The sequence below is a fragment of the Oryctolagus cuniculus genome, chromosome 18 (genome assembly GCF_051225735.1).
Source record: "Oryctolagus cuniculus isolate XC-2025 breed Fujian yellow rabbit chromosome 18, ASM5122573v1, whole genome shotgun sequence".
Classification (NCBI taxonomy): domain Eukaryota; kingdom Metazoa; phylum Chordata; class Mammalia; order Lagomorpha; family Leporidae; genus Oryctolagus; species Oryctolagus cuniculus.
This window is the reverse complement of record NC_142884.1, coordinates 61,510,260-61,533,499: the sequence shown is the minus strand read 5'-3', so window position 1 is coordinate 61,533,499 and position 23,240 is coordinate 61,510,260. Positions and strand designations below refer to the sequence as shown.

The 23,240-nt window shown below is 55.8% G+C and overlaps 2 protein-coding genes across 14 annotated transcripts; one reads left to right on the top strand and one right to left on the bottom strand.

The window, feature by feature from the left end:
* Positions 1-1,658: 1,658 nt before the first annotated feature.
* Positions 1,659-22,146, bottom strand: PLA2G15 (phospholipase A2 group XV). 13 transcript variants are annotated; one of them, XM_008257504.5, is made up of 9 exons: positions 22,128-22,146; positions 21,249-21,338; positions 20,564-20,777; positions 15,460-15,542; positions 9,625-9,781; positions 6,760-6,878; positions 6,459-6,557; positions 5,833-6,057; positions 1,659-3,437 (listed from the first exon to the last, which is right to left on the bottom strand). In XM_008257504.5, exons 2-9 carry the CDS (start codon positions 21,292-21,294, stop codon positions 2,929-2,931), a joined length of 1,452 nt encoding a protein of 483 aa, XP_008255726.3. In that variant the 5' UTR covers positions 21,295-21,338; positions 22,128-22,146; the 3' UTR covers positions 1,659-2,928. The 13 variants fall into 13 exon arrangements, with proteins under 13 accessions (XP_008255726.3, XP_089176497.1, XP_008255730.3 ...); XM_089320371.1 differs by lacking the exons at positions 20,564-20,777; positions 22,128-22,146 and adding an exon at positions 21,858-21,907 and having other exon boundaries at positions 5,833-5,932; XM_008257508.5 differs by lacking the exon at positions 22,128-22,146 and having other exon boundaries at positions 5,833-5,932; positions 21,249-21,467.
* Positions 21,477-23,239, top strand: LOC138846560 (uncharacterized). The gene is made up of 3 exons (XM_070062672.2): positions 21,477-21,672; positions 22,144-22,370; positions 22,991-23,239. Exons 1-3 carry the CDS (start codon positions 21,477-21,479, stop codon positions 23,237-23,239), a joined length of 672 nt encoding a protein of 223 aa, XP_069918773.1.
* The last annotated feature ends 1 nt before the right edge of the window (position 23,240 follows it).

The window sequence follows — 23,240 nt, the reverse complement described above, 5'->3', positions numbered from 1 at the left end:
CAGCCCCCCTGGGGCTCTGTCCTCCCTGCCTTGACCCTGCTACTTTTCTTCCCCTGGTTGCTTCTCCATCTTCTAAAGGTTAGGGCTCCGTTTTCCCTGGTGGCTCTAGGACTCTGTCTAGGGCCACCTGAGCCCTCTCTGTTTCTGGCCCACATTTCAAATGCTGACTCTCTCCTGGGCCATGGAGTCATGTCCCCAGCTGTGTGTCCACAATTACTCATCCTCTGGTTATACACCACACCCAAATCTCTGGTTCCCCCAGCTGGCACTCTGGAAGGTTCCTCTCCCCTTGCCCCAGACATCCCATGGTTTTCTCCCCAGTGACCAGCTTCCCAGTCAGCCCCTGTCCCACTCCCTCTAACCTATCCCTACAGGGTAGCTGTTCCTAAAACATATCCGGATGACTTTGTGTATCTCCCCTAAAAACTTTTCCAGCCTCCTCCCCAGGCGCCTGAGATGATCCTTGAGATCCTTAAGCTGCCCCCTTGCCATGAGGAACACCTTCCCTAATGTGTGTATTTGATCAGAATCTGAACCTTTGTCTCCAGGATCAGCCCCTCCAGACTGTCCAGGCAGAGGGACAGCCCTAGACACTTGTATCACTCAGTGGCATCCAGCCCTCTTGTCCTCACACATGCACTGCGTCAGATACTCTTCATCACCTCAGGACCATGCCTGCAGGGTACATTTATTTGTCCCCATTCTTGAAGGGAGGAATCGGAGGCACAGGGAAGTCAGGAGGTGTCCCCAGACTACGTGGCTGGAGCTGGCTGGCAGAGCTGGGATTTGACCCAGGTGTGCTGGTCCTGAAGCCTGCTCTAACTCCAAGTCCTCTCTGCAGCTGTAAACCTGAGGGTGGCAGTGGGGCTAAAAAGACAGGGCCTGGGGCTCTGTTGCTGTCATCTCTTTACAGAGACCAGTGCTGCTGCACAAGTATATCCCCAGGCTTACTTCCATGTTTGGCTGGCTAATACTGAACTGTAGCTGGTACCGGGAAAGGGTTCAGAGCGCCCCCTAGTGGCCCTAGATGTACCGAAGCCTGGAGGTCAGGTTAGCAGGGCTCACTTGGAGACTGGCACTGGGACTTTAACACCCTCACTGGCCTAGGATCTGGGTTCTGCATCACAATATTCAGGCCAGGATCCCATCCCTACGCGTGCTTCAATCTCAGACTCTCTCCATCTTTTTTGGACCCCATCTCTTGTACTCTGTCTTTGCCTATTTCTCTGTCCATCTTGGTCTGTGTCTGTACCAGTCTCAGCCTAGTTTTTCTTCCTCCAGCTGTGTCTCTCTCCAAAGAGGGTAAATAAGCTTAAGAAGCAAATAAGGTGGCATCCTAAAAAGAACTCTAGGCTCGAAGGATGTTGAGGCCTGTAAACTGAAGGAAGACAGAGGCTGGGAAGGGGAGTCCAGTCAGGGTGACCTGTAGGATTGTCCTTACCCCTGCCGCTGGGGTGCCACATGCAGCCTGCTGACCATATAGGAGTGAGGACAGGGTACAAGAGGATAGAGCCCAAAGCACACAGGAGCCACACTTTGGTGCTGGGAGAAGCCACTGAGGGCCCAGTAGGTGTCTGGCTTCAGATCACCTGCCTCCCAATCCCCTCACGCCATCTGTCACTTCCTTCCTAGTGTTCAGAGCCCAGAGCAGGCCAGGATACCTTACAGCATCCAGAATACTTTTATTGCCAGAATCAAGGTACAGCCTACTTAGAGCCCCATGGGGGGCCCCCACTCAGGAATAAAGGGGGGGGGACAGATGTTGGGTGTGTAGGCAACAGGGAAAATCCAGCTCCACAGCAATCTTGTGGGAGAACAGCACAGTCTAGCCTGAATGTGGCTTTGGGAACCTGACGTGTAGGATTGACCCAAATCCTGGCCAGCTGCCACCAGGAGCCCACGACCCACAGGCAGCGCCATGTTCTCCATCCCAGCTATCACAGAGAGAGCTGTGCAGCATCCCTGGAGCAAACAGAAAACCCCTGCTCTCTCAGGGGACCCTGGGCTGGTCCCTGCAGACAAAATACCACCCCACCGCCTGGTGGGAGCAGGTGCCTCACCACCTCTCAGCCCTGTGCCAGCCCCGCTGGGTGCTAGAGAAACCCTGGGCAGAGCAGCAATGTGGTGGTGGGGTTAGCAAGAGGGCAGCTCTTCACAGCCTTGGATGCTTCCTTGAACTCCCTTTCTCCATCAGGACCTGGATGGCCATGGCACTGGACCCTGCTCTCATCCTTGAACTACAGTCCCAGGTGAAGGGAGCCAGCTTCAATACTGCGGCCAACATATAACCAGGAGCACAGTTCCCATGATGCAGCCTGGAGAACTGGAGGCCCCTCTGCTGCCCAATCCACGGCTAGGCTACTCTTCGACATGAGGGAGGTAGGAGGAATAGAGTGACTGCCCCAGGACTGTGGAGAACACAAACTGCCCCTGCCTGCAGGGGGCTTTAGGCTGTCGCCAGAAAGCCATGGTTAGGAGGACTACCAGCCAGGCCACAGGGAAGCCAGCAGCTCCAGCCACCCATGGCCAGTGGCAGACCAACCTGTGGCTACCACACGGGAGGGGTCGCCTGAGGGGCCAGGGCCCAGTGGGCAAGTGTGAAAAGGCCACAGGGGTAGGAGCAACGTGTGGCCCTGGGGCTGGGGATTGGGGCCAGCTGCCAGCCAATCCACCCCGCTGGGCCAGTCCTGAGGTCACAGTTCCATCAGCAGCAATCTTCCCGTCCGTGGTCCCTCACGTCCACACTTACTTCTTCCTTCTTCACTGCCACAGAGGAAAGATAAGAAACAGCACGTCCCCACGGCAGGTGTTTCACAGCCTGAGACCCAGAGTCTCACATGATCAGTCACAAACTTTGGCCATGACAGCCCCAGAGGCCAAGAGAAGCCTCGTGGCCAAGCCATCCAGAGTCCCTGCCTGGCACAGCAATCAAGGCCCAAGGAGAACACGTTTCAGGTAGGCCAGGGTGGTGGCATTGGCCAGCATCTCGATGTGCTCACTGCCTGGCAGCTCCTGCAAAGACACTTGGTGCTCCTGGGAGCCGAGCCAGGTCAGGCACTGCAGGGCACTTTCCAAGTTCACAGTGCCATCGCCATCGCCAAAGCAGATTTTAGGGTCACGGTCAGGGAAGCTCTCGTAGTAGAAGGAGTCTGGCGTGGGCACACCGGTGCCATAGAGGCAGTGCAGTGGCACTCCAGGAGGCACCATGGCGACCAGCCCCTCTGTGTCCTGCCGCATGAGCCAGCCATCTTCAAAGCCAATGTCCTGGAAGAAGCGACGATAGTCCTGCAATGTGTAGTTGGTTGTTGGTGTGTGCACAAACACTTTTTTTGGTGACCAGGTATAGTTGTAGGGCAGCAGCCAGCTGGTGGAGACAGCAGACCGCTGCTGCTCCCGGATCTTCAGGGGCCCAATGACTGGGATGCGGTTGTTGTCTCCTGCAGGGAAAGGGCTTAGATTAGTCTTTTTAAAAAAATTTTTTTTTAATTTATTTGAAAGATGGAGTTACAGAAAGGCAGGTGCAGAAAAAGAAAGAGAGGTCGTCCATCCACTGGCCCACTCCACAAACAGCCGCAACGGCCAGAGCTGGGCTGATCTGAAGCCAGGAGCCAGGACCTTTTTCCAGGTCTCCCACATCGGTGCAAGGACCCAAGGATTTGGGCCATCCTCTGCTGCTTTCCCACACCATAGCAGAGAACCAGATCAGAAGTGGAGCAGTCAGGTCTTGAACCAGCACCCACATGGGATGCTGGTGGTGCAGACACCGGCTCCACTGGATCAGTCTTTGCTTAGGAACGCCAGCTCGCTGGGCACCACGCTTGTCACCAGGCCCTCGGCCAGACCCGGGCTAGTGGTCCAGTCAACACTCCCTCATTTCTGCACCGCTATTATAACTTCCATCCCTGCATGGGCTTTGATGGCTTCTCCTTATTTTTTCAACATTTGAAAAGCACACTCACAAGCCTGGTTTAGTGTTTCTTTTGCCATTTCCTCACGAGGAATTTAGCCCCCAAATAACCCTGGGGTGATTTATTACGTCTCCTTCCCTGTAAACAGCACCTCCTTGGAATGCTTACCCGGGAAGGTGTGGGCACTGACCTTCCCTAAGCTAACTCAACAGGTTGGAAGCCCAGAGACTTGTTCCTCTTTCTCTTACACCACAGTGAGCCCTGACCTCCTCCCGGTCACCTGCCTGTGAGCAGCCAGGCCTGCTGGAGACAGGGCAGGAGGGGAGGCTGCTGGAGGAGTCAGGGTCCTTCAATATCACAGATGCACCCACCAGACAGTGAGACCTTGGGACAGTGGTCCCTGAACTGTATAGGGCCAAAACCCTGTATCTGAAGGGAGGGAGACCTCTCTGCCTGCTGGAGCCTGGCTTTAGGATCCCTGAGGAAAGGGAGGCCCCTAGAGGTCCATGGACTCCCACCTCCCCACAGCACACCCCCACTCTTGGGCTGCCAGGGCTCATGCAACAGCTTCCTGGCTGGGAGAGGGGTTGGGGTCCAAACTCCACCATGGCTCCCTGTCCAGACTCAGCAGGTACCCATATCTGTCCCTCCAGGTCAGAGGCTGGACAGAGCAGGTAGCTGTGCTGAGCCCTCACTGTATCTGAGTATCTGAGCCATAGGCTCACTGTCAATTCAGGGTCACTACTGGGAGAGGCACTGGGCCTGACCTGATGGCAAAGACCAGTTGGCCCCCTAGGTCAGGCAGTGCTGCTGACTTGAGGGAAAATAAACTCCTGAGATACTTGACACAGTCTTGAACCACAGCTCCCAAATGAGGGTCACAGGGACTCCAGCCAGTTCTAGCAGAGAGGCAAGGTTGCTTCTAAGCACAGAGCTCCACTGTATGGCTGCAGGTTGCAGGTTCTGACAGTCACTACAAGGCAAGTGATTGGTGAGGGACCAGGAAGGGGGTGACTTTCTCAACTGCCTGGCAAGCAGGCCTAGAGAGAGCTGCACTCACGTACTCCCTATCTGTGCCCACAGATGGAGGTGCAATTCATAAACAGGAAACGGCAGTTGGTCTGCCTTTTCTAGCACCAGGCAGGATGAAGAAGTGAGGGTGAGGGTGAGAAGGAATGAAAAGGTACCTTCAAAGGACTTTGGGTAAAAACCAAATTAGGACAGCCAGGCCTGAGCCCTGGGGGTGTATGTGTGTGCATGCCTGTGGGTGTGCATCCACGCACAAGCAAGTACCTGTAGGATAAAGTTATGCCCCTCCAGGGACATGCTATAAGAAACCTACACAAATTACAAGGGCTGTCAACTAGGGAAGTGAGATCAGGAGTAGCATGAGATCCTCTTTTGGAAAAAAAAAAATTGAAAAAGAATGGCAGGCCTGCATTGTGGCACAGTGGGTTAAGCTGCTGCTGGTGATAATGACATCCCATTTTGGAGTGCCAGTGCAAATTCCGGCTGCTCTGCTTCCAATTGAGCTTCCTGTTAATGCCCCTAGGAAGGCAAAAGATGATGACCCAAGTGCCTGGGCCCCTGCCACCCATATGGGAACCTGGATGGAATTCCTGGCTCCTGGCTTCAGCCTAAACTAACCCAAGCTAGTTGTAGCCATTTGGGGAGTGAACCGGAAATGGAAGATTTTTCTCATTCTCTCCCTCTCTGATGTTCTGCCTTTTAAATAAGTTAATTAATTAAAAAAAAAAGAAAGAAAAGAAAAGAAAAGAAAAGAAAAGAAATGTCATTCTGGAGGAGGAAGAGTGCCCACCCAGGAACAGAGGCATGAAGGCTGCTAGCCCACAGCACATCCTGGAAGCAGAGAGAGGACGGCATTCCTGCTACCCACCCCCTGCCCTGCCAACGGGAGTCTTACCTGAGGCCAGGACGCGTAGGGTCTTGGCCACGCCCCCCCAGGGCGCGCCTAGTGACACAAAGGCACGGATGTACTTGTCCTTCCAGGCCTGCGGTTGCCGCTGCAGAAAGTAGAGCGTGTACATGTTGCCCATGCTATGGGCAACCAGCACCACAGGGCCCCCATACAGCTGGTGCATCTCCTCGATCATCTCTCGGAGGGCCAGGAAGTAGGGCCCGTTTTCATCTGCAGGCCAGAGCCAGGCAGGGGTCAGGTGGGAAGGGTCCTAGGGCCTAAACCACTGACCATTCCTCAAGTCAGACCCAGGACTCGGTGGGTGGGGACAGCGCTAAACTGCAAGTGGGAGCAGTCTGGTCCTCCCCCACCCCGGCTTCCAGGAAGGGAGGAAACGGGCTCCTTTTCCCACTGCCCCTCTCCCACCTCCCTTTCCCAGGATACTTTCTGTCCCTAGGGCTCAGAGGCCCAGAGGTCCTGGGGTTAGGGACAGGGAAGGACAGGGGTGATAGCTATGGAGCTGGACCATGCCAGAGACCCAGGAAAGGGGAGAGCCCAAGGCCAGTGGTGGCTATGACTGCATCATCCCTACCTCCCAAGACCCCAGGGAAGGAATGAGGGTGACTGCTTACTTGGGGCTCGGCGCCAGTCATAGGGGGCCCCTCGGACGTCCTCACCCCGCGTGTAGCCCCAGTCCACAAGGCTCTCCACCATGGTGTGGAAATAGGAACCTGCCAACAGAAATGCATGGCATTAGAGAAAGCACAGCCAGTGCCTGCCACCCATACCACACCTGCCACAGAGACCATGACATCCACTGGAACCACGTACCTGGAGGATGGCTACAGGGCAGACACAGCTCAGAGGACACCCTTCCAAACCAAAGTGGTCCCTCCAACTCTAGGGGTACAGCAGAGCCCCAGCTCTACATACCCACGCTGCTCTTGCTGGGATCCAAGAACTCCAATGAGAAGGTCTTCCCAAAGCCAGGGACACGCACATCCACGCCATCAGGAAACTGGGTGGCCCGGGATGTGTTGTTGTAAATTAGCCTATCAAGAGGGGACATGTAGCCAGTTAGCTCAGAAGTGACACCCCAATATTGCCCTGTGTCCTGAGCCATACTCCCTTCTGATCCCCAGGTTTCGTCAGATGTGCAAGGGAGAGAAAAGAAACACAGCAGGTTTAGGTTTACAAAGGACAGACCATTAACCACAGCTAGATGAGGGCTCCCACCAAGGCTCACTCCCAAGATTGACCACAAGACCCCTGTCAAGGCCATACTCTTTTCTCCCCAGTGTCGCCTACCCCAGAATGAGGCTCATGAATTGGTGGAGAGAAGAAAGTTAGTCCTGGCTCTGCCATGAACTTCACACTTGACCCCAAGAGGCAGCAGACCCTTGTAGTCTCGCATTGCCCCATGGCTAAGGCTCTAGCCCCTGCCCCTGCTTCCACACACGCCAGGGCAAAGGAGACAATGAGTGCAGCAAACAACAAAATCAGACAAGGACTCCATCTCAGGGCCTGAGCAGCTGTGGCTGTTGTGTCGACGGGTGGATAAGGCCAGACAAGTGATGGGGACAGCTTGGGGAGACAGGAGAAAGGCCTTCCGCAGACCCAGGTAGGGACAGCTGAGTCCTACTTGCACGGGGTATTGGACCCCGCCACACCATCTGCGGAGGACGTGAACAAACCATGCCCGTGTGACCTGCCCCATAACATACTGCAGAGCCCTATCACCTGTCAGATTGCAACCACTTGCCCAGAGCTGGCTGGCAAATTCCTATAAGCCATGACATACTGGCCACCAGCTATTTGGGATCCCTACCAGCCCCTTTATAAGTTTTTTATTGCTGTGTAACAAATTATCAAAGACCTAGAAGCTTCAAACATCATACATATCTAACAGTTTCTGCAGCTGCGGTGTAAAACAGAACCAGGTGAGAGAGACCCCTCCTCAAGGCTCTAGCTACAAGGCTGCTCTATCCTGACTCGCTGGGGAAGGAGTTGGCAAGGCCTGGAGAAATGTTGGGGATGGGGTTGGAGGAGACAGAAGTCACGCCAGGCTAGGAACACTACACTGATCTTGCTGGACACCAAAGAAGCCAATGTGCGCCAAAGAAACACAGGAACCCGAAGTTCCTGGTGACCCTCAACCACTAGGGACTTCACAGTCACAGGAAGCTGACAGAGCCCCAGTACCAACCTAGACAATAGCTCTGGGCCCACTCTCTCCAGGACAATCTATAGACTATCTCAGTAGCCACCCAGTAAAATGCAAACCCAAAGCAGCTCTGTGCTGCATGCGGCACAGAAGCATAAACAGGTCAGAGGAACAATCAGACAAGTCCTTCTCGGCTCCAGTCCACATCTCCAATTGCCAGTACCTGAGGCCATGTCCCCAGTATAAAAATAGAAACGGAAATCAACAGCCTGGAAATAGCCCCATCCACACACACAGAGAAGGAAAGAGCTGACAGCCAGTGGGGGCAGGGGTCTGGAGAAGCAGCTAGCAGGTCTCTGGGGGAAAACTTTTAATTTATGAGACACCTTCTGCTCAAACATGCATTAAGCACCAACTGTGTTCCTGGTTCTACTAATGATAAAAAAGGTATAGTCCCTGTTTGTAGGGCGCTCAGCTCAGAGTCACACATCTGGGTTGGAATTCTGGTTCTGCCATTCACCTGTCAGCTGAGTCAGCACAAGCCATTCTGTAATTTCTGTGAGCCTCTACACTTCCTCACCTGAAAAGCCAGTTTAAAAAGAGCACCTGTTTCACAGAGTCGCTGTATGACTGAATGAAGGAAAGCACAGCCATACAGCACTGAACAATGGGACTATGTTCTGAGAAATGCGTCATCAGGTGATTTCACTGTTTGATGAATGTCAGAATATGCTTACATAAACCTAGACGTGTCAGTCAATCACTTAACACGGCCTCTGATGCAATCAAGATACGTGGTTAATTCAGGACGTATGCGGCTGCTGCTGGCAGAATACAGCATGCTGTTCTACACTAAGTAAGAAGACACTCTAGAATGACAGTAAGAAGTAAATACATATGCCAGTAGTAAGGTCAGTTATTACCAAGTATTATGCACATAATTGTACTGCTATATTTTCATTAAACTGGTGGCATAGTAGGTTAATTTACACTAACATCACCATAAATGCATAAATAATGACCTGCACTGACAGTGTTATGCCAGCTGTGGCATCACAAGGACAGGAATTTTTCAGCTCCGAGATCGTACAGGACCAGTTGTTAACTGCAACATCATATGTAGAACGTACTGAATGTAAAATTAATAGTGGCTATATTCAACTTGGGAAATATCCGTAGCAACATGATGTGACCTGTGGGAAGGAGTGGAGAGCTACATGGAGTGGCAGGGGAGAACTCACAAGGGAGCAACGTCAGGTTTCAAAGGGGAAATGGGGGGAAAAGAAAACAAATAAATATGGTACCTGGCAGGGAGCTGATCTGGCAAAGGGAATGGAAGCAGATTACAGTCTGAAATCTAGCAGGTGCTGTGGAGGCAGAGCCTGTCCCAGGAGAACAGGAGCTGGGGGCGGAGGCGTGGCCAAGCCACAAAGAAGGGATGACGTTGGAGCTGTGGATAGGGCCTGAGGGGCCAGGGCTGAACTGGAGAGGGAAGGACAGAGCAGCAGCAGAGTCGCCTGAGAGTGCAGAGGTGCTGCCAGCCAGACCACGCGGAGGGCCTCGGGTCCTGGGAAGGGAAACAGATCCCACACGGTGCTTGAAGTGGGGCTGAGAAGGCCTGTGCAGGCCCCCACCTGATATTGTCGATCCAGCAGTCAATGATGACGGGCAGCAGCAGTTCCAGGTTCAGCCAGAGTGTGAAGTAGCTGTCCGTCCTCTTGGAGCACAGGTAATGCACAACCTTCGGCTTGTCCAGCTTTGCCTCCAGCTGGTTGCCCAAATCACCAGGCACTATAAGGGCGCACAAGACATGCATAAGCTCTGGGCCTGGCAGGCCGGAAACCTCCAGAAACCTTAAAGTCCGCCACAGACTCTCCCCAAGAGTCACGGGCACCGTGAGAGACCCCGGCAATTCCACACCTCCAACTGAAACCCTAACCCTAACAGTGCCGGGGCAGGAAAACCAGAAAGCCAAGACCCTGACTCAGGGGCCTGGACACCATCTTCACACAAAAGCTGCTACTGCTCCCTGGTACACAGGAGTGAACGCGAAGCCTATGGGGGGCTTGAGAGAGGCCACTGTGTCTTGGGGGAGTCCCCATCACACTTCCCGAGCCCGGGGAAAGTAAATCCTGGTGTCTGCACAAGAACATCCTCCCAGGACATTCGGGCTACTGGAATGGGGTTCAGGTTGAAGTCACTTCCCCATGGTAGGTCTCAGTTTCCTTATGTGTGAAGTGCGATCTTGTCTCGAACCAGTCTCTTGCAAACACGAACCTCCACACATGGCTTCTATGGTCAACGGACCAAGACGAGAGCTCTGACTTAGAGATCCCCTGAATTCCAGAACACTAGTACAGGCTTGTCATTAGATATATGCTCTTCAGGCTTGAACCCAAAGACCTTCCACCTACAGCCATCCCAGGCACCTTGTTCATGCCAAGAGAGGGAACAGGAAGCAGGACAGGACACTGGGCCACTTTGCCAGCCAAAACTGAACCCAGAGAAGGTATTCCGGACTTGCAGGAAGGAGATCACAAACAGAAACACAGCTGAGAGAAGCCTGAACTGGCACCTGCCAGCTCACTGAGGTCCCTGTGCCCTGCTAAAGCGCAGGACCCACTGAGCCTCTAGAAGGCAGAGCACCCAGAGGCCCCTAGCATGGCTGGGAGCCTGCGCTGGAGACAGCTAGCCCGAATCAACACACCAGGCAAGCCATAGTCTAGCGGGGGTAGGTGTGGCCAGGTCCCAAGTAGGACTTCTCTCCAACCCAGCCAATCTGTTCAGTGCACACAGAGCCCTGGGGTCCTTGTGACCCCCAAGCCCATCCCTATTGCTTCACTGCCCAGCATTCCAAGGCTTTCAGAGGCCAGCTCTGCGGCACAGTGGGTTCAGGGTTAAGCCACCACTTGCAGCATCATCAGCCCCATCAGGGGGTGCCGACTGCTCTGCTTCCAAACCGGCCTTCTCTTAATGTGCGCGGGAAGGCAGAGCAAGATGGCCCAAGTGCTTGGGTCTCTGCCACCCATGTGGGAGACCAGGATGGAGTTCCTGGCTGCCGCGTTCAACCTGGTGCAGCTTTGGCCATTGTAGCTGACTGTGGAGTGGCCCAGTGAATGGAAGATCTGTCTCCTTTTCTTTCTTTTCTTTTTTCCACATTTTTAGCCTTTATTTAGTGAGAAAGATGCATAGAACAGTGAGAGCTTTATCTAAGAGAGAGAAGTAAATCTGGGTTCATACCGAGCACCAGGAACCAGCCATGTGGAAGAGCATCTAGCCAGGAAGCCTAGGGCAGGTGGTCCGAAGGCCACGCGCCCTGGAGGCACAGGGCTACAGCAAGCCCCCTCCTGGCAAGAGGCCAGGGAAGAAGAGAAGGGCCAATCTGTCTCTTTTTCTCTCTGATGCTCTACCTTCCAAAAAGCAAACAAGTCTGTAAAAATGAAAAGCCCTTCACAGTCCAGTTACTCTCACTGACCTTTCGGGCCTCAGCTGCTCCCTCATGTCATGCTCCTGACACCTCCCAAACACAGCCCCATTTAGGCTAAATGACCATGGAATAAACAGCCAGCGCCTGTAAGCCCAGCCCTGCACAGGGTGTGCCTGCCCTCCAGTGCACCATGTCAGTGTCTTCAGGGTGCCCTGCGAGCAGGTGTGGCGTCTGCCTTTACCTCCCTTCCTGATGTGGGTGTGGAAGCAAGGAGTCTCCAGCAGGACACCTCTGGATGATAATGCCCGAGGACTGGGCAGGGCACTGCAGAGACCTGGGTCACTGTCTCCACCAAAAAGGAAACGGTTGGAAGAAGTCACCAGATCTGCTTTGCCCCAGACACCCCTTGACCTGGTCAGGCCATGTGACTGCTAAAAATAGCAGGGATCACTTCCTGAAGGCCTTTGTGCCTGGAACTAAGGGCCATCCATGTGTCTTTCATCCCCACTTAACAGATGAGGAAACTGAGGCCAGGAGGGGTAGGAATGGCTTACCTACCCTGTCCGGGGTCATTTCTCTGACCTCTGCTTCGTGTACCATTAGTTCAAGTCCTACTCTTAGAGAATGCTGATCCTCTGATGGTCAAGGTCAGATTGCTGCTCTGTGCCTAGCAGCAGCTCATCTTTTTTTTTTAAGATTTAATTATTTGGGGCCAGCACTGTGGCATAGTGGATAAAGCTGCTGTCTGCAGTGCTGGCATCCCATATGAGCACTGGTTCAAGTCCCGGCTGTTTCACTTCCAATCTAGCTCTCAGCTATGGCCTGGGAAAATGGAGGAAGATGGCCCAAGTCCTTGGGCCCCTGCACCCACGTGGGAGATCCACAGGAAGCTCCTGGCTCCTGGCTTCAGATCGGCACAGCTCTGGCCATTGCAGCCATCTGGGGAGTAAACTGTGGATGGAAGACCTCTCTCTCTCTCTGCCTCTGCTTCTCTGTTAACTCTGCCTCTCAAATAAATAATCTTTTTAAAAATAAAAATCTTTTTTAAAAAAGATGTAATTACTTATTTGAGAGGCAGAGTTAGAGAGAGAAAGAGAGACAGATCTTCCACTCACTGGTCCACTCCCCAAATGGCCACAATGACTAGGGCAGGGTCAGGCTGAAGCCAGGAGCCAGGATCTTCATCTGGGTCTCCCAGCTGTGTGCAGGGGCTCAAGCACTTGAGCCATCCTCCACTGCCTTCCCAGACATATTACCAGGGAGCTGGACTGGAAGTGGAGCAGCGGGGACTCAAACCAGCACCCATATGGGATGCCAGCACTGCAGGCCCCTAGCAGCTCATCCTGAGTTAACATCAGCAGCCTCACTCCCTAAGAAGCTGGGAAAATTAGGATCCCGCTGGAGATGGGAGCAGTGGCCACCAACACACCTGCTGGAGATGGGAGGTGCTCTCTGACGTGGGTGGGGCCTGCTGCTCCTGTGCTGTGACCTAGGATAAGCAAGTACTGAAAGAATTAATGAGTGCAGTCAGCACCACCCCAGGCAAAAAGGGTACGTTCTGACAGCAGACCGCACACTTCCAACGCCACGCCTCTCACAGTCAGAACTCCCAAGGCCCACACATGACTTCCTGTGGCCCCTAGGATAAAGTCCAGATGACCCAACCAGTCACGAGCCCCGCACAATCCCCCCCTCCCCCCACTCCATTCTAGCAGCCTGAGACTGCTCACTTTCCTCCTTCAGATATGCTGTTCCCTCCGCCCAGAACTCTCTCCTGATCTCAGCTCCAGTTGCATATTCTGGGAAGCCTCCCCTGACACCCACCAGCCAGCTGGCTCCGTGGACTCTGTGCTTGCCCAGCACAGGTTCACCTCTGGGGACTGTTGTTAATCATGCCCTGCAAACTGGAGGGAGGCAGGGCCAAATGTGCCCAGATCTCACAGTGAACCTGAAGCTCCCTCCTGGAGCACTGGTGGGGTCTCCAGGGACCAAGCTGCCTGCCAATCTTATCCTTCTGGGATTTCCGTTATCTCTATTAAAATATTCCAAGCAGAAAGAACGTGGGGAGTGGGACGATCATACCATAGCAGCTCAGTATGCAACGTGTGCCTCAGGATGCCTCTGCCCTCAGGAATCCTGGCTGGCCACCATCATACCCGCTGGAGAAGGGCGCAGTGGCCACCATCATACCCGCTGGAGAAGGGCGCAGTGGCCACCAACATTCCCGCTGGAGAAGGGAGCAGTGGCCACCATCATACCCGCTGGAGAAGGGAGCAGTGGCCACTAACATTCCCGCTGGAGAAGGGAGCAGTGGCCACCAACATTCCTGCTGGAGAAGGGCGCAGTGGCCACCAACATTCCTGCTGGAGAAGGGCGCAGTGGCCACCATCATACCCGCTGGAGAAGGGAGCAGTGGCCACCAACATTCCCACTGGAGAAGGGAGCAGTGGCCACCAACATTCCCGCTGGAGATGGGAGCAGTGGCCTGAATGAGGCACTGGAGCCCCCAGACAAACGTCTCATCCTGGCCTACAACAAGGAAACAGCGGTTCCTGTACATCACAGCCAGATCTGTGATCAAGGCCGGAGTGGGTGTAGCTGGTTCTGTGGTGCAGCATGTTAAACCACTGCCTGCGATGATGGCATCCCATATGGGCGCCAGTTTGAGTCCTGGCTGCTCCACTTCCAATCCAGCTCCCTGTTAATGTGCCTGGGAAAGCAGCAGAGAAAGGCCCAAGTCCCTGGGCCGCTGCACTCACATGGGAGATCCATAAGAAATTCCTGGCTCCTGGCTTTGGCCTGGCCCAGCCCCGGCCGTTGTAGTTATTTGTTGAGTGAACCAGCAGATGGAAGATCTCTCTGTCTCTCACCCTCTCTCTGTAACTATGCCTTTCAAATAAATAAAATAAATCTTAAAAAAAAATTTTTTTTAAAGGAAGGGGTAGGTAGGGGAGGTTGCTCAGCCCCCACATGGCCTAATCCAAGCAGGTCTGGCAGGGGTCAGAGTACAGGCATGTTGTCTGACACTTGTTCATGGCCATTGTCCCAAACCTACTCCCTGCCAGCCTGCTTCTCTTAGGCCTCCAGGCTCAGGCCAGTGCCACCCATTTATAGCTGGGGAAGAGGGGACACAGGGGCTTGGTGGGCGGCTGGGAAGCAATCCGTTCCCCAGTTTCTCCCAGTAATGCACTCCGAAACATGGAAGGTATCGGGGCTGGAAGGGCTGAAGGTGACAGCCTCCCAGCCAGGCCCAGGACAACACAGAAGCCAATTCTAACGCCACCCTACTGGCCCCCACCAGCACTCAGTCAAGGGACTCAAGGGCCCCAGTCTTTCCCAACTGAAAACCCGAACTAGGCAAGGCAAGGCTCGGGACGGATGAGGATGGGTGGAAGGATGGACGGTGACCCTCCCACTCACTCCCATTCCCTAGCAGAGCAGCTGGTGTTAAGCTGTCCACACCCGCGCCCAGCACGGCGGATCTTTGACCCAGGTGAAAAGACACACACCGAGACGCTTCTCTATTTCTGACCGAGGAGGACAGCCGTGCCCGCACCCCGCCCTGCCGGACAGACCCATTACCAAACACGCGGCTCACCCAGCACCACTGGGGGGCGACGTCGGGCCTGGAGCGCGGGGGCCAGGAGCAGCATCAGCAGGACCGGGAGGCCACTCAGGAGCATCGCCGCGCGGCAGGGGCAGGCGCGGAGCCCCATGGCGCGCGTCCCCCGCTGTAGGCGGCCGCTGCACGCTCAGCGCTCCGAATAGCGCCTAGGCCCCACAGCGGCTGCGGGGACGTACTTAACCCCGCCGGAGCCGCCTGCAACCGCCCGGCCAATCAGGGCCCGCCTCTCCAAACGGCCTACGAATAGGGACTCGCCGCCCTTCCCAGCCCGGGCTCCGTCCCGCCCTTGCCCAGCCCCCGGACTCGCCCCTTGATCGCGCTGCGCGCCGAGCGCATCGATCCATCCACGCGCAGCCTGACTCCGGGATCGCGGCAGCCCCCTCCTCGCAGCCGCTGTGCACCCAGCTCAGCCCTCACCTCCGATTCCCGGTTCCTCCCAGACTTTGAGAGTCCTGGCTGAGACGATACGAAGACCGGCGCTCTCCGATGCGGAGCGACTCCTGTGAAAAGCCGGAACAGAGGAAGTGACCGCCAGGCAGTTCTTGGGCCTCAGATGACCAGGACCATTTTGCAATCCTCACACCGGTTCTTCGCGCTCTGCCCGCAAGGAACCTGGGTTCGCTCATCCCTGCCCAAGGGCCCCCTTACCATCTGCCCCTGAGTTAGGGTAAGGGTTGGACCGGGAGAGGCCAGGTCAGCATGTTGTTCCCGATAGAGCGGTCTGTCCACTGGATTTAGAGGCGCCGAGTGGGGCGTCACCCTGCCATGTGGGGCGGAGTTGGGAGTGGGCTTGGGCCTCCAGCCTGCGCCATGCCCATCTGCAAGTTCCCCTGCAGAGTGGGAGAGGCAGCAAGAGCTCGCCTTTGTCCCCTCTCCCCCACTCCCACTCCAGGCAAATCTAGGGGTCTGAAGAGGAGATGGACTCCCTGCACTAGGAACCAGGGCCAACAGAGCGAGCCGGATTGGCAGCCAGTCACATGCCAGCCCCATGCATCATTCTGGGATCCAAGGAGCAGTGTTTGGGGAACAGAGGTCTTGATCTTCCACGCACTCCCTCTCAAACACCAGCCACATCCTGATCATCACCAGCCCCCAGACCTCTCTCCCCACCTTTCCTCCTTCTTGGTGGGGGCCGGCCCCGCACTGAGCTGCTCATTTTCGTGGCCTGCCCTTCCTGAAAGCTCCTAGTGAAGCAAGAGCGGCTCTCCTTTCTCAAGGCCAAACCATCCCCCACCGGGGGCCCTGGCTCAGGACTCCTACTTCCCCTACCTTCAACCCTGGCCCCAGCAGAGGGTTGCTGAAGACCAATATGGCAAAGGCCCCGTGTAGGGGGCCATGGAGACCCTTCTGCAGGTGCTACAGATAAGCATAAGTCCAGAGCCACAGGTGACGGCCTCCCAGCTGTCATCTACAGTGGCGGTCACGCGCTTGGAGCCCCTGCACCCACACGGACCACCGGACTCTGGCCAGTCTAGACGTCTTGGCAGTTCAGCAGCTTCAGGTGACCACTGGTCCCTGGAAGAGTGGCCCTGTCCTCAGAGTGGCTCTGCTGCCCCACACCCACAAGCTCTGCAGGTGTTAGGAACCATGGTCACCGGGGCAGGGAAGGCAGGGCCTGATCATCAAAGATCCTGCCGGCGGAGCCAGCACTGTGGTGCAACACATTAAGCCACTGCCCGCAGCACTGACATCCCCTGTGGGCTCCAGTTCGAGTCCCCACTGCTCCACTTCCCATCCAGCTTCCTGCTCATGTGCCTAGCAAAGCAGCAGCAGATGGCCCAAGTACTTGGGCCCCTGCCATTCACATGGGAATGGCTCCTGGCTTCGGCCTGGTCATTGTGGAAATTTAGGGAGTGAGCCAGCAGATGTCTGTCCCTCTCTCTTTGTAACTCTGCCTTTCAAATAAATCTTTTCTCAAAAAAAAAAAAAAAGATCCTGCTGGCAATGTGATATGCAGAATAATCAGAAGGTGAGGGGGCCCCCTTTTTACAGTAGCCCCACAATATACCTCCGATGGGCCTGCCTGCAGGCCGGGGTCATCCTGGACTCTGGATGCCTCCCTGCTTCTCAGCCCACAACCCAGGTGGTTGCCAAGTCCTGCCGACTCTTCCCTCCAAAAGCCAAACTACCCTCATGCCCCACAGAAGCCTTTATTCTATTGTCTTACTTCACGTGCTTGGGGCCAGCACTGTGGCACAGCGGGTAAAGCCACCACCTGTGATGCCGGCATCTCATATGGGCACTGGTTCATGTCCCAGCTGCTCCACTTCCAATCTAGCTCCCTGCTAATGCACCTGGGAATCAGCAGAGGATAGCCCAAGCACCTAAGCCCCTGCACCCACATGGGCGACTCAGATGAAGCTCCTGGTTTTGGCCTGGCCCAGTCCTGGCCACTGTGGCCACATAGGGAGCAAGCCAGCAGATGGAAGATCTCTCTCTCTCACTGTCTCGGTTTCTCCCCTCTCTCTGTAACTCTGATTTTCAAATAAATTTTTAAAATTTTTATTTTATTTTAAAGATTTATTTATTTTACTCGAAAGTCAGATTTACACAGAGAGAAAAGGAGAGACACACACACAGAGAGGTCTTTAAAAAAAAAAAAAAAGATTTAGGCCGGCGTCGTGGCTCACTAGGCTAATCCTCCGCCTTGAGGCGCCGGCACACCAGGTTCTAGTCCCGGTCAGGGCGCCGGATTCTGTCCCGGTTGCCCCTCTTCCAGGCCAGCTCTCTGCTGTGGCCTGGGAGTGCAGTGGAGGATGGCCCAAGTCCTTGGGCCCTGCACCCCATGGGAGACCAGGATAAGTACCTGGCTCCTGCCATCGGATAAGCGTGATGCGCCGGCCGCGGCGGCCATTGGAGGGTGAACCAACGGCAAAAGGAAGGCCTTTCTCTCTGTCTCTCTCTCTCACTGTCCACTCTGCCTGTCAAAAAAAAAAAAAAAAAAAAGATTTATTTATTTGGAAATCAGAGTTACACAGAGAGAGGAGAGGCAGAGAGAGAGCTCTTCCATCCGCTGGTTCACTCCCCAATTGGCCAAAATGGCTGGAGCTGTGCCGATCCAAAGCCAGGAGCCAGGAGCTTCTGGGTCTCCCACGTGGATGCAGGGGCCCAAGGACTTGGGCCATCTTCTACTGCTTTCCCAGGCCACAGCATAGAGCAGGATCGGAAGTGGAGCAGCCAGGACTCGAACCGGTGCACATATGGGATGCCGGCACTGTAGGGAGAGGCTTTACCCACTATGCCACAGCACAGCCCCCCCAAAATTTTTTCAAAATTCAAGTTCTTACTCCTGTGGATTGTTCTCCAGAAGGCAGGTTGACACTATTTAACTAAGCCACGCCACATCGCTCTCCGGCTAACCCCACTCACAAGCCCTCCCATGGTGCACACCTCTGGCACGGCAGGGACCCTGCAGAGGGGCTCTGTGTTAGGAAACTGGCCCAGTTACCTGAGCCAGGCTCCACCCCCATCCTAATGGGATTCGCTGCTCCTGCTTCCCTGCCCGCCCTCAGGCAAAGTTTTAAAAGGGCCTGTTCCTGCACACACTCTCTTGGTCCTTCTCTCCTGTGCTCTCTTGGCCTCTTTTGGCTTCTCTCCTCCCTCCTCTCTCTCTCTCTCTCTCTCTTATAGTCTCCTTCTCTTTTTCCTTCGCCACCCCTTCACTCCGGTCTGTTGGGTGTTCCCCAATAAACCCTTTCCCTTACTCCGGTGTTCGGTGTTTTGCGACGGCTAACATTAATGTATAACACTCTGGCCATTTTCCCAACTTCCACTCCGCTCTCGCTCAGCTCTCTCATCTGCAGTCTCAACAGCTTCCGAGCTGCCTAGCAGAGAACGACCTCCTTCCCCCTCAGGACTTCTGCATGAGCTACAGTGAGACCACTCTGCATTCCCCAGTTTGGGGGACCCAGTTCAGGGCTCCCAAGAAATGACCTGTGGCTCTATCTCTAAGCCTTTCAAATGAAATGAAAGTCAAGGGGGCCAGCACTGTGGCATAGTGGGCTAGGCCTTTGCCTGGTTCAGGTCCTGGCTGCTCCACTTCTGATCCAGCTCCCTGCTAATGTGCCTGGGAAAGCAACAGAGGATGGCCCAAGTGCTTAGGCCCCTGCACCCACGTGAGACCCAGAGGAAGCTCCTGGCTCCTGGCTTTGGATTGGCCCAGTCTGGACATTGTGGCCATTAGGAGAGTGAATCAGCAGATGGAAGATCTCTCTCTCTGTATTTCTGCCTTTCAAATAAATAAAATACATATTCTTTAAAAACAGAGTAAGCCCAGCTATTGAGAAGCCAGTACAATGTGGTATCTGCTTCAACTGAGATCTAGACAGAAGTCTTTCCTCCTATTACAGAGTCCTTTGCATTGCCTTTCACAGACCCACGTTCCAGGCTTGGTAGAAACCTGGATGGGTACACTCTGAGCTCGGGGAAAAGAGAGAGAGAGAGAGAGAGAATCTGCCTACAGATCCAGGGCTCACTGCCTGAGCTTCCCTGGAGTCATGAGAGCCCAACACTGATCTAATCTCAACAGAACCCTGGAGGCTAGGGGCCGGGAACACAACATCTAATCTGGCCTAGGCATCAGGGAAGGCTGTGGGAGGAAGACTCGTTGGAGATGGGTCTTGAGGATAAGTCGAGTTTTCCAGGAAAACAACAGGATGGGCAGGTAGATGACTGCCCCAGGCAGAGAGCTCAGCACACACAGCAGCCTAGAGACCGAAAGAATCACAACCTAGGGTTGTGGCATCCCATATTGGGGTGCCAGTTCCAATCGCTTCGGATCTGGCTTCCTGCTAATGCACACCCTGGGGGCAGCAAGTGCTTGGGCTCCTGCCATCCATGTGGGAGACCTGTCCGGAATTCTGGGCTCCTGGCTTTAACCTGGCCCAGCCCAAGCATTTGGGGGAGTGAACCAGCAGCACTCTCTCTCTCTGTTACTCTGCCTTTGAAATAAGTTTATCTTTCAAAAAGATAGAAGGTATGGGGGCCAGCATTGCGGTATAGCCAGTTAAGCAGGCACTTGGTACACTGGTATCTCAAATAGGAGTGCTGACTGGAGTCCCAGCTGCTTGGCTCCCAATCCAGCTTCCTGCTAATATGCTTGGGAAGGCAGCAGAAGGACCTGGGCCCCTCGGGCCCAGATGGAGTTCCAGGTTCCTGGCTTTAGCCTAGCCCAGCCCTGGCTGTTGCTGGCATCTGGGGTGTGAACCAGAAGATGGAAAACTCACTAACTCTCTCATGCTCTGTCGCTCTGCCTTTCAAGTAGATGAAAAAACATTAAAGCAAGAGTCATAATCAGGTGTTCTGCACACAGGGTGGGACAGGGTAGAGGAGAGAGGAACAGGGTGAGATTGGGGACCTGGAAAATCAAACTCTAAAACTGTCCTGCGTCCAGGAAACCAGGAACCACGGAGGACTCTAAAGTGGGAAGGAAGCCACCCGTGACGTCGAAAGCATCCTCTTTTCACTTTCTGTGGCCTGTTGTGCTGCCCCCCCCCCATGCACACTCCTCCCTGTCCTTCACCATCCAGTGCAGGCAACGGAGTTGGCGCGCCCTCTGGTGGGCATCAGCGGCGATTCGGCAAAGGCGCGAAACAGGAACCAGGGGCAGCCCAGCGCGCTTTCTGCTCGGGTGGGCCAAGGAGACAGGGAGAGAGGGTGTAGGTCTGGCCTGGCGAGCGTGGTTCCTTGCGGTGGCCGCCCCCAGCGTCGAATCCTCCTCCCCCGCGGGATCTTTTCTGGCGGGGAATGGAGGGCAAGACGCTTGTTCACCATTCCTATTCGTCCAGAAGGTTCCGCATGAACCATCACACTTACCGCTGTAAGAGTCTGGCCCCACACGTACAGTGGCCAGAGCTGCTGCCGAGCCTAGGCAGGAGCGCAAGAGCCGAGGCGAGGTGGAATTTTATGGATGAGGCTTACAGGACCCAGCGTAGCTGGAGTGCTGGGTCGTTGGGGCCCCTCACTCCCATACATTCATCCATGCAGTGGGGTTTGGTGAACCCCGGAAGACGGAGGGGGAGCAGGATGTGGGTGGGGAAATACAGAAACCTCTGAGTTCAGAGATATCCCTGCTACGGAGGAAGGGGCCTTCAGTGGCCAAAATCCCGAGGCAGAGCTGGCTTGGCTGCAGCAGGGGCACGGTGGGCGAGGAGGAAAGCCGCAGAAGTGACCCCAGGGCAACTGCCCTGTGACCCAAGGAGGCTTACCGTCGCTGGAGTACCCGAAGGTAGAAGCGAGCGCCAAGGCAAGCATTCATTCAGTGCCAGGCCCCGGGGCGCGCCAGTGTCCTCCAGTCCCTGATGTCGGGGCCAGAGGGGAAGGGTTAGAGGCCGAGGCCTGCTGTGGACCGACTGTTTAGCAACCATGGGTGATGCGCTAGGCCCCATCTGAAGGATTTGGTTTTTCGGGAATTGTCTAGCGGCCGAGGCGACTGGATGGACGCGCAGCAGAGGTTCGGGGAAGCCGCCCTAGGCTGCCAGCCCGGTGCCTCAGGTTCACCGCCCAGCATGAGCGCCTCTCCCGAGGGGATGCGCCCTGGACCACCAGGAATGCCCCCGTCGGTGGGTCATCTCCAGGGGGAGGCTTCCCAGAGGACCTGGCGGTCGAGACCCGCGCTGAGAACAGCAAAGGGTACAGCTCGACACTCTTCGAGTTTGACCGGGTGGGGGCGCCAGGAGGGGCGAGAGGGCCTAGCCCAGGTGGCGTTAGGACTGTCCGGGGGAGACACGGGCGTCTCCGGTCCTGCAGTGGGGAAAAAAACCCAAAGTTTTAGGAACCCGGGCATTAGGGCTGCAGGGGGTTTCAGGAGTTCGCACCAATGGCGTGGCCTGCACGAAGGCGCTACTCCTCTCGGCGCAGGCGCGCTCTGGGGCAGGAGTGGATGGGGCCTCCCCTCACGCTTGCGCCCCGCCCCACGAACAAATATTTAACATTCCAGGCTTATCGGGGGGCGGGGCCTGAGCGGCGACCTGCTCCCCTCCCCCCGCGGCTGGTGCGTTTAGTGCTTCCGGGGGTGGGGACACGCACGGGTGGGCGGTCTCGTCCGCTTCCAGTGTTACTGGCCTGAAGCCACCCCAAGTACCTACCTCCCTTGCTCTCCAGGTCTCCGAGTCCGTCAAAGTGAGGACGAGCTAGTTTGGCAAGACCCGGGAGATGCTCCCTCCACCCCGGGCAAGAGCTGGGGATGCGCCCGGGTCTCCCGCTCTCTCCATTGTCCACGTGCCCACGTTGTCCAGGACACGGCGCCCGGGTCCCCCGAAAGCGCGAGTTGCGGCTCCCGCCTAAGTCTCTTGTCGGGCTTAGCAACCCCGTGTCGCCGCTTCCGCCAGGTGGGACCCCAGTGGGAGAGTTTGGGAAAGTATACGACCACGCTTCCAGGGGCGAAGGGACACCGCGAGTCCTCAGCGCGGGGCTGTTCCCGATGGGGCTGCTGGCTCCGGACGGAGAGAGAGCAGAGGATCAGCAGCTCGCGAGCGCGCACTTAGCAATCTCCAGGCAACAGGTCTGTCGTCGGGAAGAGCGACAAAATTGAGCACCCCAACGTGGAACAGGGCGAGGCTCAACCCGGACTGTCTGGCTCAGCCACGACTAGGGTGCAGCTCTCGGGAGTTTAGGGGAGAGGGGTCCTCCTCTCCCAGCACCAAGGCCTGTGCGGCTCGGGCCCGCGGTGACCGCGCTTTGGCACCGCCGGTGCTTCCCGGAGAAGCTGGAGTAAGGTCCAGCCTGGCACCTGTGTGGACAGGTCCTCCCCTGGGATCTCAGGTGACACCCCCCCCCCAGCTCTAAGAACCCCTGATGGTGCACCCGTGATGGTGATCTCCCTCACGGGCCTCCGGGGTAGACCTTGTAATTCGCACCACCCTCGTTGGCCCTTGGTGACTTCCATCAACCCCACACCGGCCGCCGTGACCCCCACAGCCCCTTGACTGCCTCCTGGTGACTTCCACAGGTCCCCCGTGACTCTCGCGGGCTGCAGAAGGCCTCTGGTTTTGCACGTTCCTTTGCGGAAGCCTCGTGGTCCCTCCATGATCCAATGGAGGGAGAATGGGTTCGCTCCAGGAATCAGGCAGGACCACAGCGGCAAATGGGCACCCGGATACTGAGCGCGCGCCCAGGTCGGGAGCCTGAGGCCGGGGCTGGGTTCTGGCCCTCCCTCGAGGTTCCCGGGGCCGCCCCTGGTCACGTGGCCGGCAGGTAAC